A 13,758-nucleotide genomic window follows, 5' to 3' on the forward strand; every position below is an offset into this window, starting at 1 on the left:
TGTTAACTCTTACGTTTAATCATTTGAGGAATCGCTACACTGCTTTACAAAGTGGCTGCAAAATTTTACATTCCCCTAGCAGTACCATGAGGGTTACTGTTTCTCCACATCCTTGTCAACTCTTGTTATCTGACTTTTTAATCTTAGTTATCCAAGTGGGTGTGAAGTAGTATCTCATTCTGGTTTTGATTTGCACTTACCTGATGACTAATGATTTGAGCATATTTTCATGTGCCTATTGATCATTGTACATCTTTATATATCTTTGTATAGCTTTACATTCTGGATACAAGTCTCTTATCACATATATGATTTGCAAATATTTTCTCCCATTTCTTGGGTTATCTTGTCACTTTCTTGATGGTGTCCTTTGAAGCACAAAAGGTTTTAGTTTTGGTGAAGTCCAGTTTATGAAGTGATTTTTTAAAATTTTCATTTGTTGTACTTTACAAGTTCCATCTTTTTGTATAATTTTTATCTTTTATTGATATTTTCTATTTGATGTAACATTGCCATCATACCTTTATTTACTTCTTAATCATGTTTCCTGTAGTTCTGTGAATGTGTATATAATGGCTGATTTGGCATCTTTTTCTTACAAATCTGTTCTCACAGGCAGTTTCTGTTGACTGCTTTTTTTTTGTTGTTGTTTTTTAAAGTTAACCACTCCCGGACTTCCTTTGTGGTTCAGTGGTTAAGAATCCGCCTGCCAATGCAGGAGATACAGGTTTGAGCCCTGGTCTGGAAAGATCCCACATGCTGTGGAGCAACTAAGCTCATGTGCCACAACTACTGAGCCTGCACTCTAGAGCCCGCGAGCCACAACTACTGAAGCCCGTGTGCCTAGAGCCTGTGCTCCACAACAAGAGAAGCCCCCACAATGAGAAGCCCGCACACCACAGCAAAGAGTAGCTCCTGCTCGCCACAACTAGAGAAAGCCTGCACGAGCAACAAAGACCCAACGCAGCTAAATAAATAAGTAAAGATAACCACTCCTAATTTTTTTTAAAATTAATTAATTCATTCATTTATTTTTGGCTTTGGCCATTATTAGGGCAAGATTTCATTTAATTCCCAATTAAGCAAGTACTTGTAAGTATAAATTCTGTATGAACATAATAAAATCTTCCCAGTGTCTTTCAACTGAGGATAACCCAGGTACCTAAGTTCAAGGAAACCTGCTACTCCAGTGAGGAGTTTAATACCACCAAACAAAACTTAGGATCATCAGCCAACAGTGGGAGGTTAGAGACACAGGAGAGACTCACTCAAATTTATCTGGACCCTCAGAGGAGGCAGATGGGCACAAGAGGCCTCTGCTGGTACCCAGGCTCTGGATCCTCATAGAGCTTAGGCAAAAGAGAGAAGTCTGCTCTGGGTCTCTTCATTGGTTGCCAAAATTATTGACAGAAAAAACACGAAACGCACCCTAAAAAGTTTCAAGTTACATGTTTTATTTGGGGACCTTACTGAGGACTGTAGCCTGGGGAAACAGCCGCTCAGATAGCTCTGAGGAACTGTTCCAAAGAGGCGAGAGGAGAGCCAGGATATGTAGGAGTTTTTGCTGGAAAAAAAAAAAAATGTAGCAAACATCACAAGATAACTGCTAATCACACAAAAAAAAGACATCTCAAGTTAATGATTTCAGTGCTCTTTTATGTATGGGAAGATGCAAGAATCTTGGCTCATTGAAATTATTCCTTCAATATACATCTTTCCGATCTAGGGCCAGTACCCTTTTTTTCTCCACCTTGAATTCCCCTCAGTGTGCACTGCAGTGGCTGAGGGATGGAATCCAGTAACATGTGTTTACTGGAATGACAGGTGACATCATTTGTCCACATCAGCATAGCTCTGCACATCGTCAGATCTGCACGTCTGTATTCTTAAAACTGCATGTGAATGTAAAATTGTCTCTAAAGAAAAAAATACTAATCAGAACATAGATATATGGCATGGCCAAGCTACATCTAAAACAAGTGTTACAGGTCACAAGGCAGAAAAAGTTAGATGCACAGGAAGTTGTGAATCAATGACCTCTGATATTCTGAACCCCTAATATCCACAGTGATTACCAGGTAACATGCTAGGAAGGCTCTTGATGTGACTGTATCTGCACTCTGTACAAACATCAAAAAATCATTCAATGAAAGGTTAGAAATGAATTAATACATGAAAAATTATTTTAGGGCTTCCCTGGTGGCACAGTGGTTAAGAATCCACCTGCCAATGCAAGGGACACGAGTTTGAGCCCTGGCCCAGGAAGATCCAACATGCCATGCGGAGCATCTAAGCCTGTGCGCCACAACTACTGAGCCTGAGCTCTAGAGCCCGCAAGCCACAACTGCTGAGCCCATGTGCCACAACTACTGAAGCCTGCGCGCCTAGAGCCCACGCTCCGCAACGAGAAGCTGTAACAATGAGAAGCCTGCACACTGCAACTAGAGAAAGCCCGTGCACAGCAATGAAGACCCAACACAGCCAAAAATAAATTTATAAAACGTTATTTTAAAAGAAAAGGCAAGACTCTTACAGAAGAATGCCAGCTGAAAAAAGTTGAGAGGTGGCATTATTTCGTTCTTTTTTTATGGCTGAGTAATATTCCATAAAAACAAATAATGCCGTTTGCAGCAACATGGATGGACCTAGAGGTGACCTTACTTCATACTAAGTGAAGTAAGAAAAGGACAGAAGTCAGAAAGAGAAGGACAAATGTATGTGGAATCTAAAAAAATGGTACAAATGAACTTACAAAACAGAAATAGAGTCAGAAAAAGAGTCAAAACGGATACAGAAAACAAACTAATGGTTACTGGGAGGAAAGCAGGGCGGGGGAGATAAGTTAGGAGTTTGGGATTAATATATACACACTACTATATAGAAAATAGATAACTAATAAGGACCTATGTATAGCACAGGGAAGTCTTCTCAATACTCTGTAATGACCTATATGAGAAAAGAATCTAAAAAAAGAGTGGATATATGTATATGTAAAACTGATTCACTTTGCTGTATAGCAGAAACTAACACAACATTGTAAATCAACTATACTCCAATAAAATTTTTAATTAAAATCTTAATAAAAAAAAGTTGAGAGAACAGTAGAGTTGGGATATTATCATTTTGTGGACATCATAGTAAAGTTTGGGAAAAGCAAAAATCATCAGAATATGCTATATATAGGCAATACATTTCATGAGGCATAGTGTTTGAATGGTCTAAAAGTATATCCCCCCAGATGGCCTATTATTTATAAGGGGGAAATTACATATTGTTGATATGGGATGATACCTTGACCAGGTGATTAAAATTAATATCCTCAATGAGGGTCAAATAGCCATCATGGGTCTCTGGATGTGATCACCTAAAACACTTCAACATCACTTAGATTTATTTTGTCTGGTAATGCATAACATGAATCAAATCATGAGGAAACATCTGACGAACCAAAATTGGGGAGCATTTTATAAAATATTTGGCCTTGGGAATTCAAAAACATCAATATCATGAAAGACAAAGTTGAAAAACTGCTCCAAATTAAAGAAGAATAAAGAGACATAACTCAATGCACTGTGTGATCCTGGAGTGGACAATTGATAAAATGTGATAAAGGACTGCAGATTAGGGAAAAAAAAGGATCATTCCATGTTAAATTTCCAAATTTTGATAATAATACTGTCATGGCCTACATGTTTATGTCCCTTCAAAATTCATCCCCATTAGGATGGTATTTGGAGATGGAGTTCGGGGGAGATAATGAGGTCATGAGGGTGGAGCCCTCACAATGGGATTAGTGTCCTTACAAGAAAGACACAAGAGAGCTTGCTTCTCTCTCTGCTTTCCACCCTGTGAAAGTAAAAGAAGACTGTCTGCAAACCAGGAAGAGGGCCCTAACCAAGAACTGATTGTGCTGGCACCTTGATCAGGGACTTCCCAGCCTCCAGGCTGTGAGAAAGAAATTGTTGTTTAAGCCACCCACTCTATGCTAAATTAGTAAAGCAGCCCAAGAGGACTAAAACAAGTACACATGTCAAAGAAAATCCTGATTCTTAGGAAGTACACACTGAACTATTAAGGGATAAGGAGGCATGGTATATGCAACCTACTCTCCAGTGATTCAGAAAAAAAAAAGTATGTGTATATCTCTGTGTAGATAGAAATACAGAATACGATAAAACAGATACTATTCTTGAAATTTTTCTGTAAGTGTGAAATCATACAGAGAAGTTTTGCTCGTGCTTAGGATTTTTCACCCTTCAGTTTGTGGGAAGAAAGAATATTATACTTGCCTTAAATTCCTCCATAGTCACTCTTTAGTAAATAGATTTTAACAACTTTTCTAACGTAGATTATCATAAAAGAGGTTAAATAGATCTTAATACTTATGACATCTTAATACCAGCCAGCAAGATAGTTACAAATATACCTACAGTTAAACTGTGCCACAGGCCAATTCCTTTATCAGATACAAACCATTTCTAATATTTTGGTTGTCCATGGTGTTTCCAAAACCCTTGTGACCCACTACAAGTTGAACCATCAGAAGTTTTGTTCAGTGGCCTTATATGGAGGAGTAGTACTGCTATGAAGCAAATACTGAAAGATGATCCTCCAAACATTTCTAGAAAGAGGGTGGGAAGTTTTGCAAATACTACTCACAATATGTAGTAATGTTACCCCAAACTACTGTTCCCAGTTTACTCATAAGGGCAAATACCTGATTGCTTGAAGGGGAGAATTCCTTTCCCGAAGAAGTAATTATCACAGCTTCCTCTGATGAGAAAAGTGGCTTGTACATATGACCCAACCATAGAAATGAACCACCCCTTTTTTCCTGCGCTTCTTTTCCTTGTGTGCAACACTTGTACAGAATTCCAGACCTGAGAGGAACAAATAAATTGTACTACAGACCTAGTGGATAGTCTTTTGTACTCTTTCAGATCTAAATGCTCTTTGTTCTGCTCTCATAACTCCCAGAAAATGACTGTGACGACTGGTTCCAAAGTATCTTAAGAGCCATTTTTCTTGCCTAAAGAATATTCTATTTTGGAATAAATGCCTATAAATCTATTTCTTACTTTATCAGAACTTATTAAAGAGACCATTCCAGTTGCCAGGTCTTAGAGCATTTACTCCAAACCAAATATGGTCTTAATAATACAAATGCATTGGAAATAATTTGTTCCTTTTCTAAAGCATAATATTTGGTGCTGTGTATACATTAACTCTTTTCCCCAAGTTGAATGCTCCTTAAATAAATGACAGGCTCATGGTAGCTATACTTTCCCTTTTTTGAGATTTATGAATATTGGACAATGATTATTTTTTGTTTGTTTTGGCCAGGTGGCTTGTGGGATCTTAGTTCTCCGACCAGGGATTGAACCTGGGGCCCCGGCATTGAAAGTGCTGAGTCCTAACCACTGGACCACCAGGGAATTCCTGAACAATGATTCTTAAAGAGGGTTTGAGACTTACTGATGCATTTAATTTCCTCTTGGTGTCATTCCCTTAGTCAAGAACCAGGACTTGGAATCTTAAATCCTGGATGCAGCCAATGTTCAAACAGATGGTTCTATAAATAATCACTCAACAAAACCAGCTAGAAAGTCAATAGAAAACTGATGAAATCAAAACTAAAGTTGAAGCCTGTACTTATTTGTTTCAATGAGTTGAAGGAAGAATATCAACATGTAGATTTGGAAATTATTATAATGTGTCCGACAAAGTCTAAGAGAACTGAATTTGAGGGGTTACCAAACCCATTGATGGGTTCCCTTCAGGATCTTAACTCATAAAGCAAAATAATGGATCCACAGTGAAACATAAAAAACATTTTCCCATGGTTAAAAGTTTCCATTTTGAACCCTGAACCAATCAGCAAAGAACTCTGCTTTTTCCAATTCTAACCAGTTCCCTACCACACCGACTGGCCTTTAAAGCACCCCACCCAATCTCGTCTTAATTTCGTAAGATTAAGGGACTCCCAAGCTTTGCCTATAGTTTGTTCTCCTCTGCTACACCAAGCTAAATAAAACTGGCCTTACAGGAACTACAGGCATGCCGCTTAAATATTAATGGGTTTCAAAAGATTTTCTTACTAACACACAGTCCAGCTCCCCAGAGAAAATTACTATTAGTAGTTAAGTCGGGTTCCTATTTCAGGCATGGTTTGCTTGGTGGTTTGATGTGGTTCTGATCATATTATATATACCTTCCATTTTAAAAAAATACGCTTTAAAAATTTTTTTTTATACCTTCCTCAGAGAATCATGGTACGGGTTCAATCTTAACACCAGTATCTATCTATCTATCTATCTATCTATCTATCTATCTATCTATCTATCTATCTATCTATCTACCTTGGCTGCGTCAGGTCTTCGTTGTGGCATGCGGGACTTCTTAGTTGTGGCATGCATGCAGAATCTAATTCCCTGGCTGGGATTGAACCCTGGCCCCCTGTATTGGGAGCGCACAAGGAATGAAGAGTTATGAGCATATTTGGGCTCTTGTTTTCCGAGTTTTACACATTAACTCCTACCTGCAAATGGTTAATGTAAATGTTCCACTGAACTCTCACCAGCACATTAGGAGAATCCTAAATACAAGTTTTGCCTAGACATTTAAAAGTTTTAGAAATATTTACTTTACATACAGCTTTTAAGGAACACAACAGGCAGGTCTCTCATTCTCAATTTGCCTCTACAATTCTCAAACTTACGAAGTAGAAAAGCAACTGAAGTCATAAAGCCCTGGAAGGAAGTATGGACTGTTAAGCAATAATTACTACCAATATAGGTAATCACATGTTGGGCATGTATGCAGACAGGCAAAAAAGGCATCTAAGATTTACAAGAATTTTCCAACTTAAAGTCTTTTCAAAACCTTTACTAACAATTGTGGATGTGTAAAAAAAAACACGGGGCTTTTTGGTAAGGCAGTTAAGTGAAAAGAGAACACATATTTGAACATGAGTGAACTATTTTACAGGGTTTTTGAGCGTGAACACTGGAAAACAGTCAACTATTCTATTTTACTAAGATACTATCTGAGAACGTCTTTAAAAAGTACGTTGTAACATCACTGTCCTACTGGGCCCAGGATTCTCTAGCCTCGACAGCTTTCTTCAGGTCAACCTGGAGATGGGAGCTCAGGGCCTCAGTTTTCCTCCTCAGGTGTATTAATACAGGCTCTGAGTGGAGACTGAGGATGGAGAACAGGTGAGCAGTGTAAGGCTGCCTCAGATTTCTGCCCTGATCTTAGAATTCTGCTAAGCATCCATATCTCCGACCCTTCGGGGAAAAAAGGAGAACTGATAAATTAGTCTCCCATCACCCGCCTGTCACTTCCACAACCACACGAAACCCATGCCTACGCCCTCCTCCCCATCCTCGTCCCCGCCCTTTACTGTAAAACAGAACCCCGCCAGCCCACCGCCCGGCGAGCGGCAGTGACGTCAGCCTCGAGGAGCGCATGCGCCATGCCTCGGGGTCCTCTTCCGTTCTTTTCCAGTAACGCTTAGGGTGGTCTCGGTGCTGTTGGAACTATAGTTCCCAGCGGCCGGCGCGGCGGAGGAGGGAGGCCGGGACTGCGCCAGGGAGGCCAGGCACAGCGGGCCTAGCGGGCCACTCCTCCTCCGGAAGCGGTTTTGCAGCCCTTTCCGCCCGCGGTGTCGGCGGCTCGGCGGCGTCCTCGGCTCGGCACGCACGCGGGGGCGGGTCACGGCGGAGCGTGGCTGGCTGGCCGGCGGGGTCGGCGGGGAGGCTGAGGCGGCGGCGGGGACGGCGGCAGCGCGGGTGCCGGCAGGCGGGCTGTCGGGGAGATGGGAGACCCAGGGTCGGAGGTGAGTAGCGGGCTGGGCACGGCGTGGTGCGGGGTCCGGGGGGTGCTGGGCCGGGCCTGGGGGCCTGGGGGACGAGGGTGCCTCAGCAACAATGGCCGCCCGGCCCGGCTCGGGAACCGCTGCTCGGCGCGGGCGCGGCGTGGGTTCCGAGGCCGACTGCCTCTTGGGAGAGCGTGCTCCCTGCTCCTCGGGAGAAGGGATGCGGAGGGGCCCCTGCGGTCCACGGACGCGAGCTCGGGCTCGCGGAGGCTGGGGCTCCGTTAGGTCTCGAGAGCTTTCGTTTTTCGGTTCCCTTAGGAAAAATCTTCTCTAAGTGCGGGGTTGTCTAGATAACCGTGTTTTGGCTTATTTTATAGATAATAGAATGTGTCCCTCCAGCTGGGCCTGAGGCGTCCGAGTCAACACCCGAGGAAAATGAAGATGACATTCAGTTTGTTAGTGTAAGTAGCGACGATATTCGGGTTTTTCCGAGTCAGAGACTATGCGTGATGAGCCGTGATGTGATTACTCCTCACCTGTTTGTTCATCATGCAGCAAACGTGTGTGAATGTCTGATAGGGACTGTACACTGTGGAGTAGGGCATAGGAGTAGGGAATTTGGTGAAGAGGTGTCTGAGCAGCCCCAGTAGGCATCACAAAGCCTGTGGCCTGCGGTGCGTGTTGTACCCTGAATCTCGCCTCTCCCCCTGCACTTAGAGCCGTTCATGTACGCAGGGTTGTGGTCTCCTAAGAGTGCTTTGAAATGAGGCAAGAGTAACTTCTAAAAGATAGCACACAGGTTAGGGAGAAGGGCGGTAGTGATGAGGAATGAGGTAGAAAACCAGAAGGGCTGCAGGAACTCAACTTCTGAGCCTGTGTGTCTCCATAACGTGAAGGCGGGTGGCTTGAAGACTTCACTAAGCTCCGAGCTCATCCTGTTACAGGACAGTCCAGCAGGCGAGGTTCACAATGAAGGGCCCGTATCACCAGGAGCATCCTGTATCTTTCTGTTTTTATTCCCTTTGGACAGTAGTTTTCAAGCATTAGTAAGTAGAAGTGTGTGGATTCCCGGACCTCACTCCAGACTTATGGAATCAGAAATGGGAGGTGGGGCCCAGGAATCTTGATGTTGGTGCAAATGCAGGGGTGTATGAAGCTGTGAACACACTTTGTAAAACATTGGTTGCAAAAACTGAAGGGGGTGCTATGATACATTTGAGGATAATTTCCACCCCACACTGTTAAAGTTTTACAAAGGCTCTGCTTCAAGTAGTATCTCACTTAGCTAGAGAATCCTTCTACTGTAAATGATTCTTTTTGAATACTGTAGTTGAGGTTTGCTATTAAAGGTGTATAATCTTTCTTTAATTCCCTGTCTGATGTGTATTTGTGTTTGTTGGTTCTTGGACAGTTTTGAAAAACTGGTTATTAAACAGTGTCTTCTATGTACCCCAACATTAGGCCATTGTGGTGATGCATTGTTGTATTGTGTTTCAGTGGGTTTGTTTAGGAGTCTTTCACAAGATCATTTCTTGGGTTTTTTTGTCTTTGCCCATGCATATGGTGCTGTATCCTTTTCATTTTAAACTTTAAAGGTTTGGCGGGGGTGGTAGAAGAAATTGTATCCTGCCTGTTCCCCTTCACTGTGAGTTGAAGTATGTTTGGCTCTTCAGGACAGATATTTCAGGTTCTCCCTGAATATGGGTATATTTGTGAACGGAGAATATTTACCTTGGTATTTTGTGGAAATTAAAGTAAGAGGGACACACTTCTTTATGAACTATGGGGCTTACTTTGAGAATCACAGATGGAATCTACAAAAATAAGATTAAAAAATATATATATATAGGTACTGTGTGGAGTGAAGAATGGTGGTGTAGCTTGTCAGTACTTAATGTAAGCATGTATTAGACTGAAGTTTAAGAATACTCTTTTAAGTTAAATATTATTTTAAATGTAGAGAATCTGTTATATCTTTGCATCCAGAGTAAAAATATACAGTCAGTGAATATGTGTCCATCTTGATACATCTTATATTTATCTCTGTTTCCAAATATAAGTTCAAAGGTTTGATAGTTCGAAATGGAGAAGTGAATTATATGTATTAAATGCAATTACAGTACTAGAAGAAACCTATTAAAAACATTCCATATGCCTTTATGGTGATAACACTTAAATGAATTAATGATACCTTAATTCTGTTTTAAAATACATTAGAGACAGAATCTTCTCTCTCTAACCCAATCTTATACTTGACTCCTCAGGTAGTGCTTGTTCAATAAAAATAATAAATAGTCTGTGCTTAAGATTTCTTCAGATACAAAAAGAACATTGTGATATTACTTCTTGATTTACACTGGTTTGGATTTCTTAGTTCATTCTTAGCCGAACTTTCCCATCTTTAATCCGCATGGTGGCACAGTAGTTTCTGTGTGGTTTAGAAAATACAGAGTTTGAAACTAAGCATATTGAAGGAAAGGAAGGATATAGATGTGGAGGTGCAAAAATGAGCCCTTTCATTTAAATTTTATTGAAATACACATACAGAGAATTGCACAGTTCATAAGTGTACGGTCTGATTTTTGCAAAGCCAATACACATGTGTAAACAGTGCTTAACTCAAGAGACAGAATATTACTATACAAACTTTTCATTTAGGTCTTTTGCTCTAATTTTCTGTTTAATTCAGTAATATGATCCCTTATTCAGCCACCATCTTTATTCTCTGCATTCTTTGAAACTGCAGATATGTTAGTTAATTTACTCCCAGAAAACTGTTTTAACTCAGGGCTAATGACGTGATCTTTCACAGTGCTACTCTAGATACAAAGGTATAAAAACTGCTGAGACAGCCTGTCATAATCGTGATAACAGCACATGAGATTTAGGCTTCAACCAAGATGATTGGTATAATGTGGAATCATTGAACATGTGGAATATTTGTATATTTTCATAAATTACTTCAGGGGGGTCATGGACAAATAATGAGGGTGTCTTTTGGCTGCGTGTCTTGGGGTTGTATTAGCTCAATAAATAAAAATAATGTTGGAGCAAAGTCCTGAATTAAGTACCTTAGAGCTACAGAGATTAGTTGGAAGTACATCCTACCCATAAGTGTCAGTATTTCAGTGTGAGAGATGAGATAGGGATGAGGAGTTTGTAAATAGTTCTAGTAGAAAGTTCTTTTATAAAAAGTACAAGGTGCTGTAAAAAAAAAAAAAAAAGACATAAGATTTTCAGTTTATTTTTCATAGGTAGCATTTAGTGTTTGTATGTGTTTAAAAGAGTATTTTGAGAAGAAACAAGGAAAGTCATCAAAATGGGAGAGCAGAGAGGATTATGCTTAGTTCTGAAGGGTACTTTTTTTTAAGTGGGAGAAGGAAGGATGGGCCGGATAGTATAGATTTTGAATTGTGGACTAAATCTGAACTTACAGCAGGCATTTGGGAATCATTTGAAATGTTTGAATCGGGCGAGACTGCAGAAGTAAACTATGTCCCTAACTTCTCTATGTGGGAAAAAAACCCTGTGTTTTGCTTCTGCCTGTGCTCCTGCCCCTAAATTGTGTGGCTTTGGAGTAGAATCCTTTGATTTTGTTACTGGTACAGAGGGGATGAGAATGATGGTTCACTAGTTGATGGATGAAGCAAATTTAAATAAAATACCTTGTAATTGGAGGACCATGTGCATTTATACTTTTTAAGAATATAAGCTGCCATTATAAACGTAGTAAGAAATTGCCTTTTCTTGATATTTGTATTATAATTATTACTGTTTGAGGAGAATTAATAACTTATTTTTTGGCTAGTGTTGTGAGTTATTCAGAGTTGGGGACAGTAGCAGGTAGACTTTTTCCTCAAATTAAAGGAAGAGAAAGTATCTTATCTCCGAAACTTAGGAAATAAGCATTGATTTAAACATAGTGTGTATACTTGGAACTGCCTCAGAATTATGTGATTAGAGACCACACAGCCAATGATGTGATTAGAGAACCAGATGGGCCTCAGTTAGTTTTCTCCTTTGTTAAATGGTACAATAGTGAAGTAATGTGGGGATTGAATGAAATAACATATGTGAAAAGTTTAGTACCTTTGCCTCTACAGGGCTCAGTGACACATGTTCCCGATTAGAGTAAAATCAACGGAGTACCAAAGGGTTTTGATTCCTTAGGTTTGTTATGGTGGAAGTTTGGCCATATCCATTGTGAAAATTAGCTAAAGTATAGAGTGTTTGTTTATAAGTAATATTTTCCTTTGGAATATCTATCTTCCGTTGTTTTTCCACTCAGCCTCTTTGCCTTTTTAGGTCTCAAACAGATGCTGTCTTCTCCTACCATTCTGTCACTTATAACTCCATAATATTTGTTGAGTGAATGAATACTCTCAATGACCTCTGCTTTTTCTCATGTATGGACTTCCTATCCTGATTCTTTTTATTCTGCTCTCTTAATTAGTGTGAATCATAAGTTGTCATTGTTCAGTAGTTCAGAGGTGGCTGGGTATCAGTTTAGTGGTTGACCCCAGCAGGATATTTATGCTGCTTTTTCTCATCTGTCCTTACTCCTGCCCTTTCTCCTGTTTCTGCAGCTACTTTTTCATCTTGTTTGTGACCATTTTCCTGCCCATTCTACTTTGTGCTTTGTGCCCAGTTATCCTTTCATCTCCCTTTTTTCTCTACCTGCCAACCCTTCATGGAATCTCTGCCCCAGCCTCTGTGTGTTTCTGGTACCTCAGGGACTTTCTTGGTGTGCTGCTTCAGTGGGCATGTAATAAAAGTTCCTAACGTACATTTCTTGAGGAGAGCAAGCTATTATATTTTTATCTCCTCTACTACCTTCTTGGATTGAATGTATGATTTTGACAACCTTATTACAAATGGTAGGTTTGGGTCTTAAAGTAGGTGATTCATCTCTGTTGACCACACATTGCAGAATATCTGTCCCTCTAATCCTCTTTTTAAATGTCCATTTTTACAGCTCAGGCAGAAATCCTAATTACTTTATTACATGAGCCCTGCCCAGAAGTTTTGCTCTCTGGTTTTATCTTAGTGGCTAAATCACCACCTGCAGGGAAAGCAGTTTCCTGCTTGGAGAGAAGTTGCAGCCTAGGGGAGAAATACACTGTCTTTGAGACTGGATGCCTCCTCTCAGGAAGAGGATCTTTAACTAGATCTTAGCTTCTGTCTCTTGACCTGAGGTCTTTTTCTCTTAATTTTTCCACTGAATATATCACTTTGGCTTCCCAACAGCCGTCTTTCCCAATCCTGAGAAATCTTTCCCTCAGCCATGTTCTCCCCCGTGTCCCTTTCTCTTGTTTTAAACATAGTAGAATTTTTCAAAGAATAATCTTTACTCTTGGCCTTTACTGCCTCATTTTCAGCTTAATTTTTTAGAGCCTGACTTGTATGCTCACTACTATCTTGAAAGTTGCTCTGTTTGTTGCTAAATTCAGTGGCATTTTTTTTTTTTCCGGTGCTCAGTGTTTTTGGCCACATTTAGCATTGACACCTTTTCATTGAGGTTTTCTCTGTCTTTAGGTTCTTTGAATTTGTGCATTTCTGATTCTTCTCAGATCTCTGATTACCTACTTAGCTCTTCTTCCTAAATCCTAAAATTCCATCATTTCCTCAAGAGCCTCCTTGAATCCCTTCTTTCTCCCCTTTGCTTTCTTCCTTGGCAATATCATAGTTTCAGTTTAGTTCTAGAGTTACTAGCCTTGTAGGGGAGCATCTTTCCAGTCTCCATTTCCAGTTACGTTCCTATACCCAGATTACAGGCTTGCATTTCCAGCTGTCTGCCAGGTGCCTCTGTGTACCTCTCGTACATCATCCCATTATGGCCAAAGGAATGCCAGCTCTCTGTCTTTGTATTCCAAATTTATGTCTATCCTTTAGTCTCCTAAGCTTGAAACCTTAGCGACCACTTTGACTCCTTGTGGTTG

General features: G+C 40.4%; 1 protein-coding gene across 2 annotated transcripts in view; it reads left to right on the top strand.

Annotated features, from left to right (window-relative positions):
• The first annotated feature begins 7,719 nt into the window (after window positions 1-7,719).
• Window positions 7,720-13,758, top strand: part of ZNF451 (zinc finger protein 451) — an 86,778-nt gene continuing 80,739 nt past the window's right edge. For both annotated transcript variants that reach the window (XR_003796640.1, XM_029242439.1), the window contains exons 1-2: window positions 7,720-7,840; window positions 8,197-8,280. Coding sequence is in view for 1 of the 2 variants with exons in the window: in XM_029242439.1 (XP_029098272.1) it covers window positions 7,820-7,840; window positions 8,197-8,280 (105 nt within the window). In the remaining variant the exon portion in view is untranslated. The remainder of the gene's footprint in view (window positions 7,841-8,196; window positions 8,281-13,758) is intronic.

Source organism: Monodon monoceros, unplaced genomic scaffold (assembly GCF_005190385.1).
Source record: "Monodon monoceros isolate NGI ecotype Baffin Bay Population unplaced genomic scaffold, NGI_Narwhal_1 Super_Scaffold_3, whole genome shotgun sequence".
In the NCBI taxonomy this organism is placed as follows: domain Eukaryota; kingdom Metazoa; phylum Chordata; class Mammalia; order Artiodactyla; family Monodontidae; genus Monodon; species Monodon monoceros.